Source organism: Podospora bellae-mahoneyi (assembly GCF_035222275.1).
Source record: "Podospora bellae-mahoneyi strain CBS 112042 chromosome 1 map unlocalized CBS112042p_1, whole genome shotgun sequence".
In the NCBI taxonomy this organism is placed as follows: Eukaryota; Fungi; Ascomycota; class Sordariomycetes; order Sordariales; family Podosporaceae; genus Podospora; species Podospora bellae-mahoneyi.
In genome coordinates, this window is record NW_026946359.1 from 5658919 (window position 1) to 5678070 (window position 19152).

Genomic DNA, 19152 nt, shown 5'->3' on the forward strand with positions numbered 1-19152 from the left:
GAGGGGTCAAACGCCTTGAACCCTTCTAACGCCTCGAAGGCTTGCTCTTAGTTTGTTTCACGCCTGGCTGAATTCGAGCCATCATCTCCTCCTTTGTGATCAAGTGATCAACCCGCTCCAGGTGACCCAACAGGCTCTTCATGTTGAAGCTCCACTCGTTCAAGATATCATCAGCATCGCGAGGCTTGGCAAAGTTGACGATGCGGGCAGGCCGGTCAATCTTGGCATACACTGTCTTGGATGTCACCAGCTCGCTGATGTATTTCTCCGTCTCTTCCTCGGTCAGATCCAGGAGTTGTGTCAGACGGCCCATCCGGATGCGGGTGTAGTACTTGGCCACCACGCGCACATTGTGCTCAATCACACGCTTGCGCAAGTCTTGCCATCTGCCAAACGCCTTCTCATCGCCCGATTGTCCCTCGGCTGAATCGAAGATCTCGGTGCTGCACAAATGGGGGCCGAACATCTTGGATACTTGAGGCCACCGCATCAGCTCCTGTACCGTAAAGAGCTCCAAGAGCTCAGCATCCTCCGGAACGGCCGTGTTTCGCGTGTCCTTGTGAATGCGGTGGAGCAAATCGTGTTGCTCGTTGTCATATGGTGCCAGGATGATGAAGTAGATGATTCTCTGCAGGACCTGATAAAGAGTCAGCTTGTGAAACTACCAACAGTGGGCGAAGAAGAAACATACAGCTCGTAGTTTGACGGGGTCCTCCTCCACCGTCTCCGTGTCAAGCACTTGTCGGTAGTGCTTGCAAACATCCAGGTATTTGGAGTCATGCTTGGCGAGCGTGATCTGTTGCTCGTAGTACCGGAGCTTGAGATCTGTGACATCGTCCTCCTTTACCTCTGGCACCTCTTCGCCGGCCTTCGCCTTCTTCTCACGTTCCTGCTGCTCCTTGTCAAGCTGCTCCTGTGTCTTTTTGGGCTTGCGCGCCAGGTATCTGGTGCTGATTTTACGACTGAGAATACCGGCTTGGGTCCAGTCGCCAATTTCAATGCACAGAGCCACCTGCGCCAGAATAAATTCGGTCTTTTCCCGACGTTCCATAGACCCAAACGTCTCGACCTGGAGCTCGCACAGAATATCCGTCGCCGCCTTTAGATCGCCTTGTTGCTTCTTGATGTCTGACAGAATCTTGGTCACACGCGCCCGCTCGACCTCGACAAAGATCTTGCCCTCGGTAACGGTACGGAGGGTCTCGATGACGGAGAGCTTGATCTCTAGGGTGGGGGTCTGGTCGAGGAAGTCCATGACGGTTTGCACCATCTTGGTGATGGCCTGTTTGAGTTGGCCATGCTTCTTGGAGAGGATAAGGGTCTGTTCGCTGAGGAGGGCCCAGTCACCGGCATTCTTGCAGAGGGTAACGATGGCGATGAGGATTCGGGATGTGGAGGCGAGATCGGATGCCTGACGGGTTTGCTTCTCAAGAATAGACAGCTTTTCGATAGCACCCTGGAGATCCGTCTGTTTTCCCGCGGAACCGTCAGTGAAAATACAATGCAACGATGAACCCACCCAATACACAGTACCTTTGCGAGCTGCTCAGCCTCGGGAAGCTGCTGGTCCACCTCCTTGGAGTAGTCCTTCTCAGGCTTGAACGCAGCGTCCGCCATTGTGAGAAGTGCGATGGATTAGTGTATATGGTGCGTTCTGTGTTGTCGAATGCTATTTCGGAGCTGTGCGCAGACAGAAAGTTGGTCTCGTGGAAAAGAAAATGGCTGTCTTGAAGTGGGTTGTGGTTGATGTCGAGTGGTGTTGCTGAAGGCAAGCCCCAGTCTCCAGCCCAGCCCACGTCAGTTCGCTCTGCCTACCACGAGGCTGGGCTTGGCAGCTCATTTGAGGCTGGAGCTAGGACCAGCCCCACCTTTCAGCAGCTTTCCAGCCACACAGTGTGGCTGATGCTCTATCAGTCATGACCAGGATCACAGAGGTACCTTCCAGGTCCACAGCTGCAAGGCACGGACAGAGACAAAGAACAGCCCGGGTGCAGCTATGCCCTCGTATAGGAGACAGGCTTCCAGGCCCCTTCCATTTCTAATTCAACAACTCTCAAATGGAAGAAGTCCTTCGTTCGGTGTCCGATGCATGTCCGGTTGACCCAGATCTTGGACCAAAGATAAACCAAAGTATATCGGAGGGTTTAGGTGCTTGTATATGTATGTGTACGGAGTGCCTGTGAGCATGTGTATGATGAACAGATCTTCTTCTTCGCGGGCGGAACGGGGTTACCCGTTGCTTTGAAAGCAGCACACTCCCGTTGCCACCAGCTCATCTATTCATGTGTTGCACCTGACAAGCAGACGGGGTTTTTCCAGTCTTCTCTCCCAATCTGATTGGTATCCCGACAATTCAATAGGGTCCGAGATCCTGCATCTGCAATCTCTTTTCGCCCTCCCTACCAGCGGTCGGGATGTCCCTGAACAGAGCCTGTCACTTCGGCTCTTGAACCCAGGCACCACCCCCCACCGCAGCCACGAGCTACCCCAAGCTTGGAGATCACTGGACCCCCGGCGGTCCACTCGCCTGTCTTTCTTTCAATAAGAATCACACGCTCCTCTTTTCGCGATCCCAGATCTCTATTTCAACCTAACTCAGGTACAAGTGTTCAGTCTCCTGCCGCCGGCTCTGTCTTTGTGAGCAACCACCGGCCCACCCGACAATCGATATTTCATCCCTGGAGTGCTTTTTGCCGTGTTGTACCACCCAAACGACGAGTTGCTCGTCATTGTTGTACGCTCATCATCGCTGTTCATTCAAAAAAAAAAAAAAAAGACGGCACGATGGTTCAGTCACAGGGCAAGCCATCCACGCCGGTTTTGCCAGGTCCAATGCACGAGGGTATAGCCCAGCCAAAAGATGGACCATCGGATTCATCCAACGCGGCTTCAAACACTACCACTCAACTAACCTTGACCGGACCCCAGGACCTCCTCAACAGCACAAAGGGTCATGACCTGCCTGGCCGAGCCTCATTTGACAGTCTTTCGTCTGACATCGGAAGGCCTTCCCTGTCCACTGAAGGCAACCGCTCGGTATTCTCTCTAGCGCAGAATTACCGCGTCGGCAACTCTTCAGAATCGCTAGACACTGCCTACTCGGCAGATTTGACCCTACCACCCATCCAGCTTCCTCCCATACAGCACCTGCCCCACCACAACCAAGACAGCGACTCTGAGGAGGACACAGATCAAGACCAAATCGCTGCACAGCAGGCAGAAGAAGGCAGTATCATTGTTGATTCCGACGACCTGGGTACTGATGACGGTTACGGCTCTGACACAAACACTACGGCCTCCACGTCACTGGCAGATAGTGTGAGGGAGTTCATCTACGAGAACGGGCGGAGATATCACAAGTTCCGGGAGGGCATGTACAACTTCCCTAACGATGATGTGGAGCAGCAGAGGGAGGATATGAAGCATCAGATGGTCAAGCTGCTTTGTGGGAAGCTGTTCTTTGCGCCCCTTGACAGGCCGCAGCAGGTTCTGGATATTGGGACGGGGACGGGGATATGGGCCATCGAGATGGCGGATGAGTTTGTGGGGGCCGAGGTGCTGGGGGTGGATTTGAGTCCGCATCAGCCGGACTGGGTCCCACCCAATGTCAAGTTCATGATTGACGACGTGGAGAGCCCATGGCTGCACCCGAGTAATCATTTTGACTATATCCACTCGAGGCACACGGTTATGGCCATCAAAGACTGGCCGAGGTTGATGAGACGGGCGCAGGAGTAAGTTTCCTACAAAGTGGAAAAACGAGATTTGGCTGACAAAGGAATAGATGCATGAGGCCCGGGGGTTGGTTTGAAATGCAAGAGGTGTATCATTTTCCGATTTCAGTCAACGACTCGATGCCGCCGGACCATCCTATCGCACGGTACTGGTCTTTGATCAACGAGGGTTTAGAACGGCTCGGTGTCGACTTCCACGCCGTTGCCGGGGGCAAGCTTGCGAACAAGATGCGTGACGCTGGGTTTGTGAATGTCACGGAGAGGGTGCTGCAGATACCCATTGGGACGTGGCCCAAGAACAGGATCTTGAAAACGGTGGGATTGTATTGGAGGACTATTTTGCTTGACGGCATCCAAGCAATTGCTCTTGGTCCCTTGACAAGAGGGCTTGGGTGGTCACAGTCGGACGTGGAGATGCTGCTGATGGAGGTTAGGAGAGCATACAAGGACAACAGCTGCTTGTTGTATATGCCGTTTCACATCATCTACGGACAGAAACCGGTGTGATGGACAGTATTCGGGGTTGTTTGGAGGTTATTTGTTTCAAGGTCATGCACGATACCAACATTTGTTCTTCTTTTGGATAATGCACGTCATGTCTGAATCCTTCCCGATGTCAAGGAACGCATGGATCTTGTGCGTGGTATCTCCCCTGTCAAAGGGCTTTGAGCTGTCAACACAACATGAAGAGGCCAACCACATGTGTGAGACATGCACCACGCAGGAGAAGGGCGGCGGAACTTGACCGCTTACCCAAGATGACAGCTTATCACACATGTTTTCTCATGAGCAATGTACGCTAATGCGGTGAGCCTATTTTCACCTTGCTCACCACATGTATGTCATACGCCCCCCGCCGTGATTCGACAGGAGTTGTCCTGAGTGGGGAAGTATACCAGACCCGACAGAACGACAGCGAACTGCTGTACGGATACCATGACCATGATGCGGAGCGGCTAGACTGCTAGAGAAGAAACAGAAACAGAAGCTATGGATACCGGTGGGTTGTGGCCGTTGTCCCCACCCTCCCGCGCTGCCCGCCGAGATCAGCAATTTTACCCGTTTGGCTGGGGGAATTTCCGAACATCCCATCAATCACCTCCTCAACACTTCCCCCGGGGCGGGCGCCGGGCAGTTTCCAAGAGACCGGAACCTACCCAAGAACTGCAAATCGACCAAATGAATCACGCACTTCCTTGCTTGTGTTGCTCTCTGATTGGGCATAATTAGGACACCACCATTGCATGTCTGGGCAGAGACACCACTCAGTGGGACATGGGCATCTCTGTTCCCGGCACCCTTCCCTTTGCCTTCGTCTCTCCGAAACAGGACCCATGGGTATTTTGCGCCATCCCCCACCACGGAGGAACCACGCTCGAACCACCACCACCACAACGACCCGACACCTTGGCTGCTTAATCTAGGATAATTTGCCGGATTGGCCTGCATGGCTTGCAGGGAAGAGAAGTTTTGATCTATTGTGATAGGCCGGGAAGTCCCGACTGAGTTTCCAGGGACACGGGTGTCGATTTTGATGATGCTGGAGGCATCTTGACGATGATTTTGGCCGGTAGGTAGACCAGAGTCGAATACCGAAAAGAATCGGTAGGACCAACTTGACGGCACCACGGATCTTACTTGAGAAGAAGACGATAGTTTGCTGTGAATTACCACACTATCCTCCTTCGCGGATGCATTAGCCTGCACAGAAAGGAGCCGTTTCGCTGCACCTGCAGGGGCAGGCACCCACGACATGGTTCCATACTGGGGACGCTCCGGGCAGCGGGGCATGGGCAGGTCGAACGGAGTCCCAACTGGAGTCGCGGCTCACCCCTTTTGGCCCTTTGGAATCATGGGATTATCCCTCCAAAGGGGGCCTGGTGCCTTCACAAACCCCCTCTTGGCCATCCTTGGGGTGGAATGGCCCGTCTGCTGGGTCTTTTGCCAAAAGGCGATAAAGCGTCGGCAACCTGCTTTGACGGTAAGACTTTTTCTCTCCCGGTTATGTGCGTGAAGGACCTCTAGCATCACGCACTGCAATCCTCTCTCATTTTCCCCCCCATCCGACAAAAGAGGCATATCAAAGATATTGATCTTTGTACTTGCAAGGAGACCCCTGTCATCCCTTTTCACACACCACACACACACACACACCCCATCACGAAGCTCAACCGCAGATATATCGACCGATCGACTGCCTTCTGGCCTTCTGCTCTTGTTCTCCAAGCCGGACGTGATCACTTATTAGCATTGCTATTTTTATTCATTTTTTCGCTGACGTTCATAACTGGAGTTTTTGTATCTCGGTGTAACCACATTAATGAGACAACCCCATGCCATTTCTGCATAGTACGCTTACCAGCGAGACGGCCCCGGGTCGCCTTGTCCCACATGGGAACCTTTCTGTCGGATCCAGGCTTATACAGACTTATAGGAATTCTTGACTCCAGGTTTCACCTCGTGGTGGCTCATCATTGAATTTTGCTACTTGCGGGTATGTGACCTTTTCTTTTGTTGCTGGCGTCTGTAGGCCAACATGGATACACGCATACATATTGGGACGTGATCACTTTGGGCTGCTTATCGTCTGGGGGCCATATGATCGAGATGTGGCTTATGGTTGACTGTTTAAGAGCGAGCTACTCATCATCCTTCCGCCATTATCTCCCTTTGGATACTCATCTGATCTCACCCCCGAGCAGAAATCGCACCGGTTGGACTCGACTAACGGATCCCCCCTAATAGGACGGTTCAACTGGCGGAATTCAGTTCGGTATCTCCGGTTTTTTTGGAGGACATAAGTTGTCATTGTGTAATTCGGTTTTGCCTCTATCGCCAAAGAACCACACTTGAAATCGCCCAACATGGCCAAACTCAAGCTCAGTTCCATCTTCAGCCCCAGCAGCTCCAACAATGCTGCCTCGACAACAGAGGGAGGGACCAAAGACCTCAAAAAGTCCAACCGCCGCTCCTTCTCGGCCCTCTCTGCTTCCCTCCTCGGTACCAAGGACACGGAGACGAACGGTACTAGCGCTGCTACCTCGTCCAAGTCTGCTACCCCATCCGTGGCCCCGGGTCCGGCGGCACCGGCCACAACGTCAGAGATGGTCGCCTTGGCCCAAAAGATCACCAGGGAGACAGAGAAGCTCGAGGCCTACATGAAGGAGCATGACCTCCCCATGCCGAGCTTTGACGCCAGTGCCCCAGCAGATTTCCCCAAGCTCCCGGATGAAATTGCCCAGAGCAGGAAGGCGATTATCTCGGCGACGAAGGAGCTGGGGCTGTTGGCTCATGGGCCGAGGGAGAGTGTGAGATGGGGGATTTGGGAGGTGCGTTTTTTTTTTTATTCTTCGCTCCCACCGCCACCTCACAATACTGACTTGTGCTCCAGTTCCTTGACACGCTCGCCCTCGCCGCCATCAACCACTATGGCATCGCCAAGCTCGTTCCCCTCGACGCCCCCATCTCCCTCGCCGACCTCCAGGCCAAAACCACGCTCGATCCCATCAACCTCGCCCGTTTGATCCGTCTCGCCATCACCAACAAGATCTTTTACGAGCCCACCCCCGGCTTCATCGCCCACACGGCCGCCTCCAGGGTCCTGGCAGAGGACTCTGACCTCCAGGCCTGGGTCGGCTTCAACGGGGAGGACATCCTCCCCGCCTCCGCCCACGTCCTCCAAGCCCTGCAAACCCATCCCGAGGCCACCTCCCTCACCCGGACCGGGTTTCAGTTTGCCTTCAACACCGTCGACAAAGAACCCATGTTTGTCACCTTTGGCAAGGACCCCGACAGAGCCAAGCGCATGGGGAAAGCGATGGTGTCGCTGACGGGCGGGGAGGGCTACGAGCCGTTTTGGTTCGTCGACGTGGAAAGGGGCGGGTATGACTTCGGTGAGATTGACGCGAGGGGGGGAACGTTGGTCGACGTGGGCGGCAGCCACGGCTTCATGTGCGTCGCCCTGGCGGAGAGGTGGAAGAACATGAAGTTTGTCGTGCAGGACCTGCAAAAGACGGTCGACAGCGCGCCGAAGCCGATCTCGTCCGACCCTCAGGTCGCCGAGCGGATCACGCTGCTGCCTCACGATTTCTTTACCGAGCAGGTGACCAAGGAGGCGGACGTCTACTTCTTCCGCTGGATCCTCCACAATTACTCGACCCCCTACGCGCTCCAGATCCTCCGCAACCTCGTCCCCGCCCTCAAGCCGGGCGCCCGCATCATTATTAATGATCACTGCCTGTTTGAGGGGTCGGGGCAGGAAGACCCCTGGGACGAAAAGGTCATGCGCCGCATGGATGTCGTGATGCTCAGTCTGCTCAACGCGCAGGAGCGTACCGAGTCCGAGTTCAGAGAGTTGTTCGCCAAGGCCGGGGAGGGGAATCAAAAGGGGGAGTTTGTTTTCAAGGTAATATTTTTTTATTTTTTTACTTTTCTCAACAATACGTCTCTTTTTGCTTATGGTGAATGTTAGCTGACAGAGTTGGGGGGGGGAAATAGGGCGTCAAAAGACCAGAAGGCTGCAGAATGAGTATCATCGAGGCGGTCTGGCAGCTCAGGGAGGAGGCTCCTACTGTTGCGGCTGTCGAGGAGGTCAAGGAAGGGGAGGAGACCCCTGCTGCTGTTGAAGAGCCCAAGACTGAGGAAAAGGCTGAGTGAAAGGATGCTTTCAAGATCTGCTGAGCACGTTGCTGTTTCATATGGGCCCATTTGTTTAGCGCGCAACAAGCATCATTCATAGTTACATAATTCATAGTTTGAATCATCCAAAATGTTCTCTCCAGTTTCGTGATTGCTAAAATGAGCGTAGATTTGCCATTACCACAAGCATGCTCTCATGATCTGTCGTCCACGACGATCGAGACATGCATCCTATACATCGCTTGCTCCATCAACTTCAAGCAACTATCTGTGCCAGAAATAAGAAAAGACATGACTAAAACGGTATATAGTACAACGATTATCCATACCTTCCATCGCGCCCCCCTCCTCAGCCTATCAGTGAACAAGCTTGATGCCCATGCCCCCAACATCAGCACCGATATTCTCCCCCTTACTGCAGCATGGACCCCCAAGACGCTTCTCTCCACGCCCCCGAGCTTGTGGTGTTGTTGTCGGTGCAGCAGCAAAATCCGTTATCGAGGTTGTTGTGCCATCCACTGGGGGCTCATCCTGGTGTTTTATTGGCGCGGACTGTTCCTCCTCAATCGGTAGTTCCGGACCGTCAGCATGACACCCTTTGTGATTGCAGCACGTCTTTCCCGTCATTGTCTGCGGCTGCTGGCGCAAAGGCTCCGATGAAGGTCTTTGTCTCTGCTCGGAAGATTGCTTCCCCTTCCCAGCACCGACTGGCCGTGGAGGCGGGGGCGTGCTCGTGCCACGAACCGGACGTGGGCTGGCAGGGAGTCCAGGACGTGTAACGATCAACCGAGGCACCGTCAGTCCTGAATTTCCTGGGGGGCTTCCGTTCACTCCATGACCACTGTTTTCTGTGGCAAAGTTGGTTGCTGGAGCCCTCGTGCCGTTGAGAAGCTTGCTGACTGCCCGGTCGAGGATGAGGTGGTGAAGCGCAAAGATGTGAGTCGTGATGGTGTTGTCATTGCGCTCGGCCTGGGCTTTGTGGTGTTCGAATCTGTGTTTGTCTATAAGCTCCCACCTCAGTTTTCTCCACATGCGAGTTTCGCCGTCATCGTCAAGGCCGGCAAGGGAGCATCTTTGAAGGATCTTTTCTGTGTCGAAATCAGTATGCTGTTCATGTTAAGAGACAAACGATTCGTCATACCACAATGCTCAATATCAGCCCGGGCTTTTTGTATGATGAGGTCAATCCGCTGCTTGCTCTCAGGCTGAGACGATAGCAGGTGGTTGTGTTGCTCCCAGAGCCCCGTAAGCTCTCCCAAATGGTTGGAGTAAGAGTTCACGGTGGCGATACACCGTTGCAAGTCCGACTGTTCCAGCTCCGCCGAGGTCTCAGACGGAGACAACAGGGACCTACTCTTCGTCTTCACATGGCGATGGACGCTGGACACCAGCCGGCGCAACTTTCCAGTGTTGCGGGCAGGTTGGTTCGCGGACGACGACGGCGGCAGCTCCATTGTCTGACGAGAAATCCAAAAAGGGGATGGTCCCAAATTTTGTGTCGTCCACTGAAGATCTGAAAGTTGGTGTGATCAAGGAGGCATGACGGCAAGAAAAAAAAAGTTCCCACGTGTGTGAGACGGGAGAAGGCAAGGTAAACAGAGACAGGATTGGAAACAACCAAGACACGAGGCCTTAGCCCGTGCCGAATAGTGTTTTATGGCGAGATTTTTTTCCCACTTATGACGCACTGGAGATCTGTGGGACGGTCGGGTACGAGTCGGCCGTCGTGAAAAGGGGGGGAATGGTTCGAGTATGCAACTTGTTTTCGTCGGACCGGTTGCCGTAATACCGTCCGTATAAAGCTGTCTCTTTTCACTGGACTTGTGCTGGCGCGCGGCATGACCAACAACAAACAAGACCCTCGAGCGAGTTCGGAAAGGGTGGATGGGGGGAGGGAGCGGGCGGTTGACAGCAAGCATCCGAAACAGTGAGGGGAGTATATCATGTCGTGCGACGACATAGATGGATTTGTTGAGTGTTTAATACTCTTGGTTTCTTAGAGGAAGAAATATGCCTTATTAAAGGAAAAGGGTAACGTCGCAAAACGATCCGCGCAGTTCTGTAGTGGCAAAAATGACATTCGACTGAGCCTCAGGATCTCGGTATGGTCCAAGTTGAAAGCGATGTGTTTTTCCGTGTCCAACGGAAATGAAACCTCAAGGTCCCGTTTTGTGCAAGGTCAAATTGCCAGCAGGAGTTGGCGGCTGTCAAAACTAGGACCATAGAGCAGATGAAGACGGGAGGCTCGACTGACGTGGCCGTGGGTAATGAGGTCATGCCTTTCAATCAGGTGGATTGTTTGTGTGCCACGGTTTGTGCTAAATAATGATTCTCATAGCTGTTGACGGGCAACTGGTTGCTCAGTCAAGATGTTGAGTACGCGTTACTAAGATGCACTTGGGACTCGAGAATAACAGGCTGAATCAAGGGTGTCAAGCCATCAACTTCAAGCAAATTATTTGGACTTCTCGTCAGTTCTGACCAGTACTTGTGACATCAGGGTGTGTGTACCTCAGGGGCAAGTGGGACTTCCCCAATGTAAACAAACAGCCAACACCGAGCTGCTCCCTCCACATTGCTCCCACGGTATATGTACCAGTTCCTCGCATCTTTCATCACCGAACGAGACTCCCAACTCGGCTCTTGCCAAATAAAGGTCATCATAGATTGCCTTCTGCTTCTTTTTCTTTTAATCTTCCTCTTTTACTCGTACCGCCTGCGGACAGTGAATTGTCTGACGAGAGTTCGCCGTCTTGCCCAATCTATTGGATAGACCAATTGGCCGACTTGCCACCACAGGTCACTGTTCCCTGTCCGCCAACACGCAAAACACCGTCGAGAGTCGCCTGATACCTTGAGATCGCCAACTTGACAATCTCAGCCGCATCCTGGTTGCCAAAGGTAATCTCGTTGCCATCGCCATTGACCCGAACTTGGAGGTGGCAGCTAGCAGATGCAGCAAGCTGCACCTGACCGTCAGAGGCCTTGTAAGTACTATTTCGGCGTTAGCTGGACCGTTGTCAAGGTGGTGTCTGGGGACTGGAAGGACTTGCATGGACCATTCTTGGCTCTCGCCGGTGGCTTGGATGGCGTAGCAGTCCATCTCGGCGGGTGAGTTCCAGAGAGTCTCTCTCACATCGGCTGTGTAGCTCTGGCAGTTCTTGATGGCTTCGGCGACGGTGAAGAGACCGATGAAGGTGATGGCAAATTTGGCGAGCTGCATCGTAGCGGTTGGTGAGAGTTAGAATGCGAGGAACAAGCTGAACTGAGATTGACTGATGGTGAAAGCTGGATACTGACAGCCAGATGAGGGAGGTATAAGTACCACCAGCATCAAAAAGCAAGCGGCATCTCGAACCCACCTTCTCCTCCTGTTGATGGAGTTATGGCCACCGGCGGTTTGATGAGCCGCTATGTATCCGTAACGGTCGACAGACAAGGTTATAATTCTTCACCGGTTTGACGGCGGTAAGTAAATATGACGAAATTCCTCGGTCTCTTGATGTTTTCGACCGACACACAAAGAGGTGTTCTCCTCCACACACCGGCTGATAGTTGAGAACTGGCGGAAACCATAACATCAATGATGCTCGAGGTCTTCCGAAGTCAAGAGACTTCGGGCCTGAGAGAGAGCGCATTTTCTCGCGGCTCAACCTCAAGACGCAGGCAAACAGTTAGCTGGCCGCAGCTGCCATAGAGGAGTGGTCGACGGAGAACCTGGAGGAGCAGGAACGGTTGTCCTGTCGCTCATTCCTACTCCAGCGGTTCATTTTGTCTTTGACAAGTTAATCTCACGCCGTTAATTGCTTCCAGAAACTTCCTCAGTATCTGTCCAAGAACCACCTGTCGAGTTCCAGATCGAAAGCGCAAAACACAATGGCACACCTTCCCCTCTTAAATCAGACATCCGCCTGATCTTCGAGACACCAACTCCTATCTCGATCGTTCTGATGAAGCTGAACTGCCGACGTGCCACCGTGTCCCCAGCCCAGGGCCCCGTTGTCTCTGGTCTTGACACCGATTCCGCCCCCGCACCTCGCTGCGAGCAATCTATTCGTTATCTCCCGGGGATGACAAAGAGTCTCCTGGCGCAATGCAATACGCATGTCTTGGTGCGGGAGGAGGCAAAAGGAAGACCGATGGCCGCCACCGTGGGAGACAACATATAGATATCAGAGACAGCATCACCCTCCTATCACCATCCCAGGCATTGGATCGCGCCGTTTCATAACACAGCATCAGATCCTGCTGCACCCACAGATGCCGCAATCCACCAGTACCTTCCCCCAATGCCAACCGTCGGCAACGGCACTGCAACGCGCATGGTTCTATCTGTATCACCACACGGGAAGACCGGACGGACGCGGTCCCATATCCAGAATCCTCCCGTAGTTTCCCTAAACCAGAAGGGGACACCTGAGACCAGATCACCTCAGATAGATACGAGTGATCATACTGGTCATACATGACACAAAGTCAGATGAGCATACGGGAGGGAGGCCATCGAGATTTTCCTCGCCCTGTTTCACCTGATTCCACCAGCTCTCGAAGAACAAGAAGAGCAAGGCATAGTCCCCAAGATCTGGTGAATCAGGCCTCTCTGATGGAGTTCAGCCACGCGCCCTGTACCCCGAAACCACCACTTCCCAGTGACTCTCCTATGCAGCTGCCCTCTCAGCGTTCTGGTTTGGGTATGGTATCCTGGTCCAGAAAGAGCATCTTGTATGCGCGTGACACTTGGCACAACCAACCCGTCATTGCTCACTGTATCATTGTCACACCCTAGAGGAACATGCGGTCTCGGCAGAGTCAGACTCAAATCTGAGGAGTTCACTCCTCAACGGGAGATTCTAGTCGGTCTTGCCCGGGATGCTGTTGCTCAAGTGGCACCATGTAGGCAGCACAGGGCTTGAAAGCACGTCAAAAAACGGCCTCAAGCCATCCGCAGTTGTTACCGGCATTGTTGCTGTCGCGGGCGAGAGTGAGAAGCGAGACACTGCAAGTCAAGGCGGATATTCTCGATGTCTCTTGATCGCTGCAACAAGTACAAACCTGTCTCATATCTCCGCTCGCAAAAGCCTGGCCCCGGCGGCCCGGTCTGGTCAAGTGGTCAGACAAGTCATCAGCCAAGTGGTCCAGAGCGCACGTTAAGGATGAGGAAGCTCTTACTTAAGGTAACCAGGAGGATTATCGAGGTTTTTGGGAGGCCGATCCTCTCTTTCCCAGGTGGGTTTTCTCTGCAACCAAGCAGTTTTCGTCTTGAGCTGCTGCTTCAGACTCCATCTTGACTGAGAGGGAGGGCAAGTACGACTGCCCCAGTGAACCGAACCAGGAGACCGGGTCCTGTCATCCGCTTGGCTCCATTACATTGAAGCAGACTTGAACTACCAGTCCAACCAACTTTGTACTCCTGGCTTTTCATTTCTGCGTTTGCGCAACGGCCTTACTGTTGCCGAGGTCTTTTGTTTTTTGGGTATCTCGAAGTTTTGGGGAAAAACAAGACATTATACTGGCTCGCCTGGACCGTTTACGGGACGGTGAGGCCACGACGACAACACCAACAACAAACACCAACACCGCATAGGCGGTCTTTTTTGGTCGAGTCATTGTCACCAACACCAACAAAGTCGCCTTTCCATAGTCCAAGATCACGAAGGACACCAATGACAACAACAGCAACAACAACACCGCCGCCAACAATGACACTCTCTTACCCCAACCCATCCCTGTCCTCGATGGATGGCGAGGACCACCCCCGGGCATCACCCGCTTCGATATCCTCCTCGATGACAGTAACCAACACCGCCGAACAACTAGAATTTGAAGAGGAGAAGCTATCAGAGCCGCCTTCAAAGAGACCAGTCATGCGTCAGGTCCTCTTAACTCTCGTGTATGTTTCCCCATCTTCAACCCCTTGCCATTTCCACTTCCTCTAAACCCGCCTCAGAATCTGCCTAGGCCTAATGTTCTCCTGCCTCGACACCTCAATCGTCTCAACCTCTCTCTACAGAATAGCAGGCGATTTCCAAAACACGCGAGACATCTCCTGGATCATCCTCTCGTATCTCCTGACGTACATGTCCTTTGCCGTGGGGTTCTCCAAGCTATCCGACATTTACGGCCGCAAAGCAATTATGCTGGCGGCATGGCTGTTGTTTACTCTCGGGTCGATCTGGTGCGGCTGGGCGGGTTCAATGACGCAGTTGATTGCGGGGAGGGCGGTTCAGGGAGTGGGAGGGTCGGGGCTGTACTCGCTGGCGCAGGTTTGTCTTGTTGAGCAAGGACCGGCGAGGCCGGAGGTGGTGGGGGGGTTGGTGGGGATCACGTTGAGCGTGAGTTTTGTGCTTGGGCCGGTGATGGGAGGGGGGATAAGTGATGGGTGGTGGTGGAGGGGGGTTTTTTGGGTCAATATACCGGTTGGGGTCTTGGCCATGGTGGGAATCTTGACTCTGTGGCCGTGGGAGAGGATGGCGTTTGGGAGGAGGGAGGAGGAGTATCAACACCAGGGGGCCAAGATGGGGGGGTTCTGGCACAAGATCGCCAGGGTGGACTTTATTGGGAACACGCTGTTGGCGCTGGCGTCGATATTGCTGGTGTTTGCGCTGCAGGAAGCGGGGAGGTATGTCTGGCGGTGGGATAGCCCGGTCATAATATGGTCGTTGGCTATTTCGGTGGTGAGTTTTGTGTTGTTTGGAGTGTGGGAGTGGTATTTGTATCGAGGGGGAGAAAGCGGGAAGGTGAGGATTGAGGGGATATTTCCGGTTGGGTTGGTCAAGGGGAGGGTTTATGCTTGTGTTTTGGTGTAAGTTTGTCTTTTTCTCTCCCTGTCTGAACTTGGTACTGATGTGAACAGCAACACGTTACTATCCGGGTTTGTCTACATCGCCCTCGTGATTAACATCCCCGAGAGGCTTCAGGTTGCATATTTTGACTCTCCGCTCTGGGCGGGGGTTCATTTGTTGCCTATGCTTGGATGTTGCGCCTTTGGAAGTTTTCTTGGGGGGTTGGTTTCCAAGAAAAGGGACCTCACCTCTCATACATTAATCATTGGCAGCTTAGTCCAAGTTCTTGGACTGGGACTAACAGTCGGGTTTGACTCCCGCGCTGGAAACAAACTTCCCCTAGGGCAATTATTGGGGTTTACGGCTGTGTATGGACTAGGAGTTGGCTTGTCTTTTGCTAGCGCCACCATCATCGCTGCTGTGGAGGCAAGAAACGAGGATTTGGCTGCTGCGCAGGGGGCCGTGGCGCAGGCGAGGGTGTTTGGAGGCGCGCTGGGGTTGGCGGTAGGGGGGATATTGATGAATCAACGCCTTAAGGGGGAGTTGAGCGGGGTGCTGAAGGGGAAGGGGTTGGAGGAGGTGCATAAGAGTTTGTATGGGATTTTGAGGCTGGGGGTCGATGATAGGAACAGGGTGGTGGAGGTTTATGTGGGCGGTTTTGGGAAGATGGTGTGGGTGTTTTTGGGGGTGGCGGTTGTATCAGCTGTTGTTGCTTGTGGGACTTGGAGAGGGAAGGGAGGAGAGAAGACGGTGGTGGAGGTTATGGAAGAGCATCAGGTTGGCAGGGGAGGTGGTGGGAGGAAAGAGAGGGAGATGGAATTGGAGAGTGCGAGCAGTGTCAAAAGTTTGATGGGGTGATTCTGGGGGGAGGTTTCTTGATGTTGAAGATGCTTTTTGGGAAATACCCTGTCTTTTGTTTGTTGAGGGGGGTTGACTGGGTGAAGCGAGATGTTTTGTTTACGTTTAACAGGCGTTTTCATTTGGCGGTGTGGGGTTGTTAGTTGGTATAGGTGTTTGAACCTTTTATGTATATCACCACGTTTTTGGAGGTGTTATATCTTTCTTTTTCTGTTGGGGGGCCATCTTTCTATTCTCCGGAGGTAGGTTAACTCTAGGTTTGGTTTTTTTGGACGTTTTATTCTTCTGACAGAGTTTTGTTGAAGTTGGGGGAGAGAGCTTTTGTTTATCAACGGGTATGTTAGTGGATATGATATTAAGTTGTGTCATTGTCATGTCAGATTACCTTGCGAGTCAGGGCTCTAAATGCTGCTGCTGTTCTTGTTGTTGTTGTTGCTGTTGCCTGGGGTGATGCCCCTTTTTTGTATTTTCAAGATCTGCGGTTACGTGAGTTTTCTTGACTGTCTTTAGATAGCCGTAGGCGGGGGTACTAGATCAGGGTGACTGAGAGAGCAACAAAATCCAGAGAATGATGAGGGTGAACGGCTGTGGGAAGTTTTGCAACAATGAAAAAGAGGAGGCGTTGAGACATGTGGGAGCATGCTGTGCAACGTTGTCAGCCGGGCACTCTACTCACGTTTCTCCATCAAGTGTGTGTGTGTGTGAGAGAGAGACGCTTGTTGTTCGACCATGACTGGTGGTGTCTCATAACGAGATGAAGTGAAGGTGAATCTGATGGGTGGGATCTGCGTGGTGGAAAGCTGCCTGGGTGTATGTGTGTGTGTGTGTGTGTGTGTGTGTGTGTGTGTGTGTGTGTGTGTGTGTGTGTGTGTGTGTGTGTGTGTGTGTGTATTGTGCTGTGCGACGCCGCATCTCTTGGTGTTTACCACTTGTTGAGTAGGTAGCTGACTCGTGGACCAGAGAATCAAAAAAGGGGAGGGTGACAGAGAGGTGGGTACCCCCCCGAAATCACCTCGACTACCTTTCCCAATATACCTACAGTTCAGAACCTGGTTGGGTATCCAAAAGTGCACAATTTAGCCCCGTGTCGTGTGTCAACTACATATGTGATTGAGAGTAGCTGTGTTCATATGTTGTACCTGACAGAGTGAGTGAGCGGTGCTCAGTGTATCAGCCGTTACAACCCCTCGGATTGGACAGAGCCATGTAAGTAGTTCTTGTTCTTGCGTTGTTTTTGGCTATTTACAAACATTTTGTAGGCCCTGACTCGCTAAGGTATTTCCGCTGTCTTTTTCCTGCTACCAAGTCCCCCAAAACTTGCAACGCCAAGGTAGTGATATGTCGTTCAGCACATGATGGGTATTTGTATTGCTAACCATTGCCTCATATCTCACCTCGACGTCGATTCCTTTCCTCCAGCCGCTAGGGGAACAGGAGAAAGTTCGGTTCATCACTATAATTAAGGTGATGGCCGTCCTGGATAACTTCCCAGATCACCCTGGTCTCTTCACCCGCGGATTTGTAGACCATGGGGATACACTCTATTGAAAATTGTGATTAGGTGCTGTAAAGTGCGGGAGGTGGACAAGAGAGAGGGGACAGACTGACCAAGTTCGTGAATAATGCCGCGGTGAACATGGCGATAGATCTTGGGCTTCAAACTATGCTGATACCCAGGATCGAAGGAGAGAACAACTGACGGGGAGTATACCAGTGGCGGACGATAGGGTTGCACTGGGGGCGCTTGTCCTGCAGACGCTGCTGGGCAATTTGATGGAGGGTGATATTGAGGTACCACTAGAGCTTGTTGGCCCGTAGCTACCGTCGTCTGTGCTGTGTATCCTTCTGGCATCCGTTGTCGATTTGTGTGTCCGTATTGCGATACATGAACAGGCTGCCATGGAGGTGGGGGTTCCCGGGGGGACTGTTGCGGCGGTTTTGGTGCCCGAGGTGCCAAAGGAATGGGTTGCTCCAAGCGTCCCATTGTTGCGGCACTATCTGGGTAATCGTGTCCCTCTGGTGACTTTGGGGGAGTATCTCTCATATCAACATCTTGGCTTTGTGTCGTGCGTCCCGTCGCATCAGGCATAGGTTCGTTATACTGCTGTTGTGGTGGCGCGGCCAATGGTGGCTTTTGGTATCAAAATGGTTTCCAGTTAGTGACTACGCCGGTCAAACAATGTCGAGTCAACACACCTCGGTGGGCTCTAAAGGCTTTGCTGGATAGACATCGTTGGGGTCCATCTTGCCGTCGAGCATTTTGGTGTAAACAGATAGTATAGATGTGTGGTCAAGCGAGAGTCAATCCGTCTTCGTTTGGTTGCTCGCAACGGCGTGCAAACGGACGAACCAGGCAGGACAGATTGCGATTAGGGCTGGCAATTCGCATCTCTTTGTGGTTTCTGGGGAAGAAAGCTTAACTTGTCGACGCCCGTCTCCAATGCAGGAGCGGTCTTCCAGGTTGTGCAGTCCTGCCAGAAAGACGGCGTTGCCTGGCACGTCGTGATGGCTGATGAAAGAGAGTCGGTGGTTTGTGGCGTCCAAGGGGATTTAAAGAAGTCACTGGACGGACCTCTCAGGTTGTTGTTTGACGCTTGAAGATAGCATTGAGACTTGCAATACAGTTTAATCGGTTGAGAGTCCTAAGTTGTCTGGCCGCCCAATAGAAGCACTCGTCTGTTACATCTTGCTCAACGGTCTGTTCCATCCCTTGACAGCCGTCAAAGTTGGAAGATGAAGTCGCTAGCTCATCACCTAGAGGAGCGCCATCCCACGCCATGCCCGTCACAGACCAATTCCGATCCCTAAATGCGTGACGAGGTTAATACCAGATCTTACAGGTCACATCTATAACGGGCGATCAAGCAAGTTCTCCAAAATAAACTTCTAGAGAGTTACATTTAGAAAAAAGGCCGTATCTACCACCTTAACACCTACCCAGGCCACAACTAGGCACTCACAGATAAGTCACCTGCTAAAGCTAAGTAAGCTCACTACCCACCAAGGCCGATATATTACTTACAAATAACTTTATTTATTGACATTACTGCGGTATACCACATTACGTATAGTACCATTTCTACTATGTTTTTTATAATTGTAAATAATATTTATATATAATTTTATATATAAAAATATTT

General features: G+C 52.5%; 7 protein-coding genes across 7 annotated transcripts; 3 read left to right on the top strand and 4 right to left on the bottom strand.

Annotated features, from left to right (window-relative positions):
* Positions 1 to 25: 25 nt before the first annotated feature.
* RPN5 (proteasome regulatory particle subunit) lies at positions 26 to 2130 on the bottom strand (the record flags this gene model as incomplete). Its single annotated transcript, XM_062874976.1, has 3 exons — positions 1534 to 2130; positions 692 to 1468; positions 26 to 637 (listed from the first exon to the last, which is right to left on the bottom strand). The coding sequence occupies exons 1-3, from the start codon at positions 1615 to 1617 to the stop codon at positions 26 to 28; spliced, it is 1473 nt and encodes a 490-aa protein (XP_062738195.1). The 5' UTR covers positions 1618 to 2130.
* A 654-nt stretch (positions 2131 to 2784) lies between these two features.
* On the top strand, positions 2785 to 4241 carry QC761_117040 (uncharacterized protein; the record flags this gene model as incomplete). Its single annotated transcript, XM_062874977.1, has 2 exons — positions 2785 to 3734; positions 3785 to 4241. 2 exons carry the CDS (start codon positions 2785 to 2787, stop codon positions 4239 to 4241), a joined length of 1407 nt encoding a protein of 468 aa, XP_062738196.1.
* A 1499-nt stretch (positions 4242 to 5740) lies between these two features.
* Positions 5741 to 8442, top strand: QC761_117050 (uncharacterized protein). Its single transcript, XM_062874978.1, has 3 exons — positions 5741 to 7063; positions 7126 to 8139; positions 8232 to 8442. Exons 1-3 carry the CDS (start codon positions 6599 to 6601, stop codon positions 8388 to 8390), a joined length of 1638 nt encoding a protein of 545 aa, XP_062738197.1. The 5' UTR covers positions 5741 to 6598; the 3' UTR covers positions 8391 to 8442.
* A 66-nt stretch (positions 8443 to 8508) lies between these two features.
* Positions 8509 to 10585, bottom strand: QC761_117060 (uncharacterized protein). The gene is made up of 2 exons (XM_062874979.1): positions 9514 to 10585; positions 8509 to 9460 (listed from the first exon to the last, which is right to left on the bottom strand). Exons 1-2 carry the CDS (start codon positions 9824 to 9826, stop codon positions 8730 to 8732), a joined length of 1044 nt encoding a protein of 347 aa, XP_062738198.1. The 5' UTR covers positions 9827 to 10585; the 3' UTR covers positions 8509 to 8729.
* Positions 10586 to 11134: 549 nt separating this feature from the next.
* Positions 11135 to 11475, bottom strand: QC761_117065 (uncharacterized protein; the record flags this gene model as incomplete). The annotated part of the gene is made up of 2 exons (XM_062874980.1): positions 11135 to 11366; positions 11432 to 11475. The coding sequence occupies 2 exons, from the start codon at positions 11473 to 11475 to the stop codon at positions 11135 to 11137; spliced, it is 276 nt and encodes a 91-aa protein (XP_062738199.1).
* On the top strand, positions 11356 to 16349 carry QC761_117070 (uncharacterized protein). Its single transcript, XM_062874981.1, is given in 5 exon segments — positions 11356 to 11663; positions 11675 to 11840; positions 12186 to 14262; positions 14320 to 15174; positions 15226 to 16349. The coding sequence occupies 3 exon segments, from the start codon at positions 14036 to 14038 to the stop codon at positions 16010 to 16012; spliced, it is 1869 nt and encodes a 622-aa protein (XP_062738200.1). The 5' UTR covers positions 11356 to 11663; positions 11675 to 11840; positions 12186 to 14035; the 3' UTR covers positions 16013 to 16349.
* An 809-nt stretch (positions 16350 to 17158) lies between these two features.
* QC761_117075 (uncharacterized protein) lies at positions 17159 to 18702 on the bottom strand. Its single transcript, XM_062874982.1, has 3 exons — positions 18209 to 18702; positions 17621 to 18143; positions 17159 to 17553 (listed from the first exon to the last, which is right to left on the bottom strand). Exons 1-3 carry the CDS (start codon positions 18269 to 18271, stop codon positions 17435 to 17437), a joined length of 705 nt encoding a protein of 234 aa, XP_062738201.1. The 5' UTR covers positions 18272 to 18702; the 3' UTR covers positions 17159 to 17434.
* Positions 18703 to 19152: the final 450 nt, after the last annotated feature.

Bases quoted from the DNA above. Each gene is read 5' to 3' on its own strand.
- QC761_117070 (XM_062874981.1), top strand. From the start codon at position 14,036: ATGACAACAACAGCAACAACAACACCGCCGCCAACAATGACACTCTCT. The intron at 14,263-14,319 runs GTATGTTTCCCC...AACCCGCCTCAG, and splicing joins CAGGTCCTCTTAACTCTCGT to AATCTGCCTAGGCCTAATGT. The intron at 15,175-15,225 runs GTAAGTTTGTCT...TGATGTGAACAG, and splicing joins GTTTATGCTTGTGTTTTGGT to CAACACGTTACTATCCGGGT.
- QC761_117075 (XM_062874982.1), bottom strand. From the start codon at position 18,271: ATGCTCGACGGCAAGATGGACCCCAACGATGTCTATCCAGCAAAGCCT. The intron at 18,144-18,208 runs GTGTGTTGACTC...TGATACCAAAAG, and splicing joins AGCCTTTAGAGCCCACCGAG to CCACCATTGGCCGCGCCACC. The intron at 17,554-17,620 runs GTCAGTCTGTCC...AATTTTCAATAG, and splicing joins CGGCATTATTCACGAACTTG to AGTGTATCCCCATGGTCTAC.
- QC761_117060 (XM_062874979.1), bottom strand. From the start codon at position 9,826: ATGGAGCTGCCGCCGTCGTCGTCCGCGAACCAACCTGCCCGCAACACT. The intron at 9,461-9,513 runs GTATGACGAATC...ATTTCGACACAG, and splicing joins GGCTGATATTGAGCATTGTG to AAAAGATCCTTCAAAGATGC.
- QC761_117050 (XM_062874978.1), top strand. From the start codon at position 6,599: ATGGCCAAACTCAAGCTCAGTTCCATCTTCAGCCCCAGCAGCTCCAAC. The intron at 7,064-7,125 runs GTGCGTTTTTTT...CTTGTGCTCCAG, and splicing joins TGAGATGGGGGATTTGGGAG to TTCCTTGACACGCTCGCCCT. The intron at 8,140-8,231 runs GTAATATTTTTT...GGGGGGAAATAG, and splicing joins AGGGGGAGTTTGTTTTCAAG to GGCGTCAAAAGACCAGAAGG.